Below are 10,295 nucleotides of genomic sequence, written 5' to 3' on the forward strand. Positions count from 1 at the left end.
AACAGGTGGTCCTCAGAGACCTAATTAGAGTGTTGGTAGACCTTGGATCCTGAGTCATCACCTCAGGTACCCATGCAGGTGATGATGGAACTGTTGTTAGCTACACCATGCTTCAGATGAAGTGGGGACTGTCTTTAGGCTGCGATTTTAGGCCAAAATGAACAGTTGAAGTCAGATTACCTACACTTAGGTTGGCGTCATTAAAACTAGTTTTTCAACCACTCCACACGTTTCTTGTTAACAAACTATAGATCATTTCACTTATAATTCACTCTATCACAATTCCAGTGGGTCAGAAGTTATCCTACACTAAGTTGACTGTGTCTTTAAACAGCTTGGAAAATTCCCCAAAATCATGTCATGGATAATAAACAAGCTTCTGATAGGCTAATTGACATAATTTGGGTCAATTGGAGGTTTACATGTGCATGTGTTTCAAGTCCTACCTTCAAACTCAGTGCCTATTTGATTTACATCATGGGAAAAATCAAAGGAATATTAGCCAAGACCTCAGAAAAGAAATTGTAGATCTCCACATGTCCGGTTCATCCTTGTGAGCAAATTCCAAATGCCTGAAGGTACCATGTTCATCTGTACAGACAATAGTACGCAAGTATAAACATCATGGGACCATGCAGTCGTCATAACGCTCAGGAATGAGAAGCGTTCTGTCTCCTAGCGATGGCAACATCAAGTTGTGGGGGTGCTTTGCTGCAGGAGGGACTGGTGCATGTCTCAAAATAGAAGGCATCATGAAGTAGGAAAATTATGTGGATATCTTGAGGCAACATCTCAAGACACCAGTCAAAAAGTTAAATCTTGGTCGCAAACGGGTCTTCCAAATGGAAGATTTGTGGGCAGAACTGAAAAGCTTCGGCGAGCAAGGAGGCCTACTAACCTGACTCTGTTACACCAGCTCTGTCAAGAGAAATGGGCTGAAATTTACCGAACTTATTGTGGGAAGCTTGTGGAAGGCTACCCGAAACATATGACAGAAGTTGAACAATGTAAAGGCAATGCTACCAAGTACTAATTGAGTGTATGTAAACTTCTGACCCACTGGGAATGTGATGAAAGAAATAAAAGCTGAAATAAATCATTCTCTCTACTATTATTCTGACATTTCACACTCTTAAAATAACGATGTGATCCTAACTGACCTACGACAGGGAATTTTTCAACTAGGGTTAAATGTCAGGAATTGTGACAAACTGAGTTTAAATGTATTTGGCTAAGGTGTATGTAAACTTCCTTCTTCAACTGTATGTTTTGACTTTTACCACTACCTTGAGATACATTATAATCTCATAGTTGTAGATTAGTCTTGCAGTATGAAGCAGGTGGGGCCATCGAAATTGTACCTTCTTGTGTGAATTGCCTAGGTATATCTAGAGATAGAGTATACATTGCATATCATCTACTGTATCATTGTCCACATGGAGCCAGTTGGATGGATCAGTGGGACTATCAATTCAATGAGGAAGTGGTAATACTGCTACCTGATGATGTTTATTAACCTTAATAAGAGAGGGAAACCATTAGTCTAATGATTAGACCTCTGGACCTGGGGACTGTCCAACTTTCTGTCCAAAAATGATGCTGAAACATGTATCCATGCTTTTGTCACTTCTTGGATAGACTACTGCAATGCTCTACTTTCCGGCTACCCGGATAAAGCACTGAATTAACTTAATTTAGTGCTAAACACGGCTGCTAGAATCTTGACTAGAACCAAAAATGTGATCAAATTACTCCAGTGCTAGTCTCTCTACACTGGCTTCCTGTTAAGGCAAGGGCTGATTTCAAGGTTTTACTGCTAACCTACAAAGCATTACATGGGCTTGCTACTACCCAACTTTCCAATTTGGTCCTGCCGTACATACCTACACGTACGCTACGGTCACAAGACGTAGGCCTCCTTACTCTCTCTAGAATTTCTAAGCAAACAGCTTTAGGCAGGGCTTTCTCCTATAGAGCTCCATTTTGAGAGACGCATGTGAGAGACGCAGACTCGGTCGATCTTTGTGGGCTATACTCGGGCTCCAGAGCCTTTCCGTTCACCTTCCCACTCCTGGGCCAGACTACACTCAATCATATGACCCATTGAAGAGATGAGTCTTCAGTAAAGACTTAAAGGTTGAGACCGAGTTTGCGCCTCTGACATGGGTAGGCAGACCGTTCCATAAAAATGGAGCTCTATAGGAGAAAGCCCTGCCTCCAGCTGTTTGCTTAGAAATTCTAGGGACAATTAGGAGGCCTGCGTCTTGTGACCGTAGCGTACGTGTAGGTATGTACGGCAGGACCAAATCAGAGAGATAGGTAGGAGCAAGCCCATGTAATGCTTTGTAGGTTAGCAGTAAAACCTTGAAATCAGCCCTTGCTTTGACAGGAAGCCAGTGTAGAGAGGCTAGCACTGGAGTAATATTATATTTTTTTTTTGTTCTAGTCAGGATTCTAGCAGCCGTATTTAGCACCAACTGAAGTTTATTTAGTGCTTTATCCGGGTAGCCGGAAAGTAGAGCATTGCAGTAGTCTAACCTAGAAGTGACAAAAGCATGGATACATTTTTCTGCATCATTTTTGGACAGAAAGTTTCTGATTTTTGCAATGTTACGTAGATGGAAAAAAGCTGTCCTTGAAATGGTCTTGATATGTTCTTCAAAAGAGAGATCAGGGTCCAGAGTAACGCCGAGGTCCTTCACAGTTTTATTTGAGACGACTGTACAACCATTAAGATTAATTGTCAGATTCAACAGAAGATCTCTTTGTTTCTTGGGACCTAGAACAAGCATCTCTGTTTTGTCCGAGTTTAAAAGTAGAAAGTTTGCAGCCATCCACTTCCTTATGTCTGAAACACATGCTTCTAGCAAGGGCAATTTTGGGGCTTCACCATGTTTCATTGAAATGTACAGCTGTGTGTCATCCGCATAGCAGTGAAAGTTAACATTATGTTTTCGAATAACATCCCCAAGAGGTAAAATATATAGTGAAAACAATAGTGGTCCCAAAACGGAACCTTGAGGAACACCGAAATTTACAGTTGATTTGTCAGAGGACAGACCAATCACAGAGACAAACTGATATCTTTCCGACAGATAAGATCTAAACCAGGCCAGAACTTGTCCGTGTAGACCAATTTGGGTTTCCAATCTCTCCAAAAGAATGTGGTGATCGATGGTATCAAAAGCAGCATTAAGGTCTAGGAGCACGAGGACAGATGCAGAGCCTCGGTCCGATGCAATTAAAATGTAATTTACCACCTTCACAAGTGCTGTCTCAGTGCTATGATGGGGTCTAAAACCAGACTGAAGCATTTCGTATACATTGTTTGTCTTCAGGAAGGCAGTAAGTTGCTGCGCAACAGCCTTTTCAAAAATGTTTGAGAGGAATGGAAGATTCGATATAGGCCTGATAGTTTTTTATATTTTCTGGGTCAAGGTTTGGCTTTTTCAAGAGAGGCTTTATTACTGCCACTTTTAGTGAGTTTGGTACACATCCGGTGGATAGAGAGCCGTTTATTATGTTCAACATAGGAGGGCCAAGCACAGGAAGCAGCTCTTTCAGTAGTTTAGTTGGAATAGGGTCCAGTATGCAGCTTGAAGGTTTAGAGGCCATGATTATTTTCATCATTGTGTCAAGAGATATAGTACTAAAACACTTGAGCGTCTCTCTTGATCCTAGGTCCTGGGAGAGTTGTGCAGACTCAGGACAACTGAGCTTTGAAGGAATACGCAGATTTAAAGAGGAGTCCGTAATTTGCTTTCTAATAATCATAATCTTTTCCTCAAAGAAGTTCATGAATTTACCACTGCTAAAGTGAAAGTCATCCTCTCTTGGGGAATGCTGCATTTTAGTTAGCTTTGCGACAGTATCAAAAAGGAATTTCGGATTGTTCTTATTTTCCTCAATTAAGTTAGAAAAATAGGATGATCTAGCAGCAGTAAGGGCTCTTCAATACTGCACGGTAATGTCTTTCCAAGCTAGTCGGAAGACTTCCAGTTTTGTGTTGGTGCCATTTCCGTTCCAATTTTCTGGAAGCTTGCTTCAGAGCTCGGGTATTTTCTGTGTATCAGGGAGCTAGTTTCTTATGAGAAATGTTTTTAGTTTTTAGGGGTGCAACTGCATCTAGGGTATTGCGCAAGGTTAAATTGAGTTCCTCAGTTAGGTGGTTAACTGATTTTTGTCCTCTGGCGTCCTTGGGTGGACAGAGGGAATCTAGAAGGCCATCAAGGAATATTTGTGTTGTCTGTGAATTTATAGCACGACTTTTGATGTTCCTTGGTTGGGGTCTGAGCAGATTATTTGTTGCAATTGCAAACGTAATAAAGTAGTGGTCCGATAGTCCGGGATTATGAGGAAAAACATTAAGATCCACAACATTTATTCCATGGGACAAAACTAGGTCCAGCGTATGACTGTGACAGTGAGTGGGTCCAGAGACATGTTGGACAAAACCCACTGAGTCGATGATGGCTCCGAAAGCCTTTTGTAGTGGGTCTGTGGACTTTTCCATGTGAATATTAAAGTCACCAAAGATTTGAATATTATCTGCTATGACTACAAGGTCCGATAGGAATTCAGGGAACTCAGTGAGGAACGCTGTATATGGCCCAGGTGGCCTGTAAACAGTATCTATAAAAAGTGATTGAGTAGGCTGCATAGATTTCATGACTAGAAGCTCAAAAGACGAAAACGTCATTTTTTTTTTTGTAAATTTAAATTTGCTATCGTAAATGTTAGCAACACCTCCGCCTTTGCGGGATGCACGGGAGATATGTTCACTAGTGTAGCCAGGAGGTGAGGCCTCATTTAATACAGTAAATTCATCAGGCTTAAGCCATGTTTCAGTCAGGCCAATCACATCAAGATTATGGTCAGTGATTAGTTCATTGACTATAATTGCCTTTGATGTAAGGGATCTAACATTAAGTAGCCCTATTTTGAGATGTGAGGTATCATGATCTCTTTCAATAATGACAGGAATGGAGGTGGTCTTTATCCTAGTGAGATTGCTAAGGCGAACACCGCCATGTTTAGTTTTGCCCAACCTAGGTCGAGGCACAGACACGGTCTCAATGGTGATAGCTGAGCTGACTACACTGACTGTGCTAGTGGCAGACTCCACTATGCTGGCAGGCTGGCTAACAGCCTGCTGCCTGGCCTGCACCCTATTTCATTGTGGAGCTAGAGGAGGTAGAGCCCTGTCTATGTTGGTAGATAAGATGAGAGCACCCCTCCAGCTAGGATGGAGTCCGTCACTCCTCAGCAGGTCAGGCTTGGTCCTGTTTGTGGGTGAGTCCCAGAAAGAGGGCCAATTATCTACAAATTCTATCTTGTTCACCAGACGTGCTACCTGTCCCAGACCTGCTGTTTTCTCTTTAGAGACTCTCTAGAGACAGCAGGAGCTTTAGAGATACTCTGAATAATCGGCTGTGAAAAGCCAACTCACATTTACTCCTGAGGTGCTGAACTGTTGCACCCTCGACAACCACTGTGATTATTATTATTTGACCCTGCTGGTCATCTATGAACATTTGAACATCTTATCCATGTTCTGTTATAATCGCCACCCGGCACAGCCAGAAGAGGACTGGCCACCCCTCATAGCCTGGTTCCTCTCTAGGTTTCTTCCTAGGTTCTGGCCTTTCTAGGGAGTTTTTCCTAGCCACCGTGCTTCTACACCTGCGTTGCTTGCTGTTCGGGGTTTTAGGCTGAGTTTCTGTACAGCCCTTTGTGACATCAGCTGATGTAAGAAGGGCTTTATAAATACATTTGATTGATCGACTGTAGGTGTTGAGCCCCAGAGAAAGCGTAGCGTAGCATAGCATAGCATCTAATGATTACACCTGTGGTCTGTAGGTGTTTACACCCCAGAGAAAACATAGCTCCATTGCGTAGCGTAGCATATCATATGTAACGGATGTGAAACGCTAGCTTAGTTAGCGGTGGTGCGCGCTAAATAGTGTTTCAATCAGTGACATCACTTGCTCTGAGACCTTGAAGTAGTAGTTCCCCTTGCTCTGCAAGGGCCGCGGCTTTTGTGGAGCGATGGGTAACGATGCTTCGTGGGTGACTGTTGTTGATGTGTGCAGAGGGTCTGCGCCAGGGTATGGGCGAGGGGACAGTCTAAAGTTATACTGTTACACATAGCAAGGCATCTATAGATTAAACCTGCAGTCTGAAGGTGTTTACAACCCAGAGAAGACATAGCTCCATAGCGTAGCATAGCATGGCATAAATAGATTAAACCTGTGGTCTGAAGGTGTTTACACCCCAGAGAAAACATAGCTCCATAGCATAGCGTAGCATAGCATATCTGGGCTTCTGTACAGCACTTTGAGATATCAGCTGATGTAAGGAGGGCTTTATAAATACATTTTATTTGATTTGATATTGTCTAATGATTAAACCTGTGGTCTGTAGGTGTTCACTACCCAGAGATACAATACCACTCACTAAAGGGGTATTCAGATCTAGGAGTCTAGATCCACAGTAGTGCTGGCCTTTTTTCTTAGTGGTAATTCACTGATGGGTATTCAACAGTCATTCCCTGATTAGAGAGGAGAGATGAAAGCCAGCAGTGTTGCAGTCTGTGGTCTTATTGGCTGATGACTTTTGGATCTATAAATTATGATGGTTTTGTTAAAAAAAAAAAAAAAGTCAAACTAAATAGGTTTCCAAATAATGATATCCAAGACCAAAACTGAGGCCATGATTCAAAACCAATGGCCTGTCACCTCCCAGTGGGTCCTGACCTATAATTTGGGAAACCCCTCCCCCTCCTTTTCACCACGTGGGTTGGTCACCTAATGTATAAGTGCCGACAGCTTCACAGTGTCGCAGTACACAGCCTAGGGGTTGTAGAGTTCTGTCTACTCAGCTAGTTTCAATAGAGGGATTTGATCGTGCTACTTGTGTCACCACTTGTTAGTGTCTTAGTTTAACTATAGAGTTGTTGTGTTTATATATCATCTTTATGTCTGTGTAGGCTGATGCTTGTGTAGGATGTCTTCAGTGAATTTCACTGGGAAGAATGTGGAGGAGTTTACCATCACAGGCTTCGACCACCTCTCTCACCAGAAGCTCCTGGGCTTCCTCATCTTCATCACCTATTTCCTTGTGCTTCTGGGAAGCGGCACCAACATCTGCATCATTTTGACGGACAGACGGCTGCACACGCCCATGTACCTCCTCATCTGTAACCTGGCCGTGGTGGACATCATGTTCACCTCCAGCACCAGCACCACCATGATCTCTGTCCTGCTGGGCGAGGTCAAAACCATCTCCTACTACTCCTGCATATCACGAATGTACATCTACCACCTGGGTGACATCACAGGGTGTCTGGCCCTGTCCGTGATGGCTTTGGACCGAACCATCGCTATCAGCAACCCTCTTAGGTACCACAGCATCCTGACTAACGCACGAATATTTGTGTTAATCATAGCTTCCTGGTTCATAGGTATAATATGCTTAGGAATTGCTCTTGCTTGGGCAGACTTTGACAACCTTCCATACTGCCAGCCAATCATTAGGTACGTCTTTTGTGATTACCCAGCTTTAATCAGGGCTGCCTGTGTCAACCCTGAACCTTACTTCCTGATTCCCACCATTCTGGCTCTATGGCTCCTCGCGGGCCAGTTTCCCTTAATTATACTGTCATACGTTAAAATCATCTACACACTCCTGAGACTGCCAAACAGTGAGAGCAGAGCACAGGGGTTTAATACCTGTATTTGTCACATTATTGTGGTGTCCTGTTACTACGCTCCCAAGTTAGTCTCTGTGTTGTTGACGAGGATAGGGGTGAGGCTGAATCTGACGGAGCGTAATGCTTTAATGATTATAGCTACGCTGTTACCTTCTCTGATCAATCCTACAGTCTACTGTCTGAAGACCAAAGAGATTAGAAAGAGATTGGTTCAGATACTGTCTCTGAAAAAAAGAACTGTATCAATAAAATGTCAAAAAGGGTGAGTTATTTATTTGTTATTATATATTTTGACATAATCAAATACAGATGTGACTTGAATGACATGTTTTATCAAATCTCAAATGTAAAATGAATGTATAGAGTCGGGTATGAAGAGGTATGAACCCTCACTAACATATATAAAAGTCTTCTTTTAAATATCAACAAATTTAAAAAACCAACGGTTAAAATGTTGACACACAATACTAGTTATCGCATGGTTTGATAATTGTGCATGAAATCAATTTAATTTTAAGGGATATTAATTATTGAAAGGTAAATTAGGGAGTCCCTACATTTGTCCTGTTTCACACAGTGTGTAACTTGTACAGTGTTTGGTGAAATAGAAATGTGCTTTAAGCATATCCCACTCCCCCCTGGGACAGATTGGGGTCACGGCATGGGATCATTATGGTCGGTCAAACATATCAAATCAGTGTTTATTGGTCGTGTTTAGCAGACGCTACTGTTTAGCAGATGAACAATGCCTGCCCTTCAGGACATCTACAGTACCCGGTGTCACAGGATGGCCAAGAAGATCATCAAAGACCTCAGCCACCCGAGTCACGGCCTGTTCACCCTGTTACCATCTAGCAGGCGGAGACAATGCAGGTGTATCAAAGCTGGAACAGAGAGAATGAAAAACAGCTTCCATCTCCATTCCATCAGACTGTTAAACAGTCATCACAAGCCTACCGCCCCTCAGTACCCTGCCCTGCACCTTAAAACACTGTCACTAGCTGGCCTCCGTCCAGTACCCTGCCCTGCACCTTAGACACTGTCCCTAGCTGGCCTCCGCCCAGTACCCTGCCCTGCGCCTTAGACACTGTCACTAGCTGGCCTCCGCCCAGTACCCTGCCCTGCCCCTTAGACACTGTCCCTAACTGGCCTCCGCCCAGTACCCTGCCCTGCACCTTAGACACTGTCACTAGCAGGCTAACACCAGTACCCTGCACCTTAGACACTATCACTAGCAGAAGAACACCAGTACCCTGCCCTGCACCTTAGACACTGTCACTAGCAGGCTAACACCAGTACCCTGCATCTTAGACACTGTCACTAGCAGGCTAACACCAGTACCCTGCACCTTAGACACTGTCACTAGCAGGCTAACACCAGTACCCTGCACCTTAGACACTGTCACTAGCAGGCTAACCAGTACCCTGCTCTGAACTTTTATCTGTAAAAAACAAGAAAATTGTGCTGTCTAGTGTGCTCAATATAAGGAATGTGCAATGATTTATACTTTTACTTTAAATACTTAAGTGTATTTAAAACCAAATACTTTTAGACTTTTACTCAAGTAGTATTTTACTGGGTGACTTTCACTTTTACTTGGGGTAATTGTTATTAATTGTTATACATTTACTCAAGTCTAACAATTGAGTACTTTTCCACCATACAGTCTATGTACCCCATTATATATGCATAAAGTACTAGTCAAACGTTTGGACACACCTACTCATTAACAAGGCACACCTGTTAATTGAAATTAATTCCTCATGAAGCTGGTTGAGTGAATGCCATGACAAAGCTGTCATAAAGGCAAAGGGAGGCTACTTTGAAGAATCTAAAAAATGAAATATATTTTGATTTGTTTAACAATTTTGGTTACTACAAGATTTCATATGTGTTATTTCATAGTTTGAAATGTCTTCACTATTATTCTACAATGTAGAAAATAGTAATAAAATAAAGAAAACCCCTTGAATGAGTCGGTGTGTCCACATTTTTTTACTGGTACTGTAGCTAGATGTAGCATGCTAATGCCCTGATGCATCATTGCCCATGAAAGGAAGTCAGGCTTGCAAGCAAGTTTTTTAGCCAGGTATCCCAGAAAAACATAAATTGAAAGTGTGTACTCTTATGATAGAGTCATAGACCGTTTAGGCAAAGGCAACATGAAAGAGGAGGATGGTATTGGCTTTTCTCTACAAGTCACATCATATTTAGCTGAACGTTGATTGGAATAAATCGTTTTTGGTATATTTTAGTTGTCACTGTATTAGACTAAGGATAGGTGAAATGTTGCTGGAATAGTGGAGGCAGCTCCTATTTCCTTTGTGACTTGTGGTAACTCTCCGTGGTTCTAAATCAATAGTTGTTTTGTAATCCGAAAATGTCCGAAACATGAACTTGATTGCCACTGCTGTAGGTCATGTACCTGTTTGTTACATGCAATATGTTTTGTGGACTACACCGGACCGAGGTTGCTCTATAATATGTACGATTTGAAATAACTTTATTAGACTACATTTGATTTAACAATACATATAGATTATATACAGTGCATATGGAAACTATTCAGACCCCTTGACTTTTT

At 42.3% G+C, this 10,295-nt stretch overlaps 1 protein-coding gene across 1 annotated transcript; it reads left to right on the forward strand.

The window, feature by feature from the left end:
- Window positions 1-6,848: 6,848 nt before the first annotated feature.
- On the forward strand, window positions 6,849-9,677 carry LOC109873899 (olfactory receptor 10G4-like). The gene has a single exon (XM_020465606.2). The coding sequence runs from the start codon at window positions 7,006-7,008 to the stop codon at window positions 7,975-7,977; it is 972 nt and encodes a 323-aa protein (XP_020321195.2). The 5' UTR covers window positions 6,849-7,005; the 3' UTR covers window positions 7,978-9,677.
- Window positions 9,678-10,295: the final 618 nt, after the last annotated feature.

This window comes from Oncorhynchus kisutch, linkage group LG29, assembly GCF_002021735.2.
Source record: "Oncorhynchus kisutch isolate 150728-3 linkage group LG29, Okis_V2, whole genome shotgun sequence".
Lineage (NCBI taxonomy): Eukaryota > Metazoa > Chordata > Actinopteri > Salmoniformes > Salmonidae > Oncorhynchus > Oncorhynchus kisutch.

Excerpts from the sequence above, each read along its gene's own strand:
- LOC109873899 (XM_020465606.2), top strand. The coding sequence starts at position 7,006 with ATGTCTTCAGTGAATTTCACTGGGAAGAATGTGGAGGAGTTTACCATC.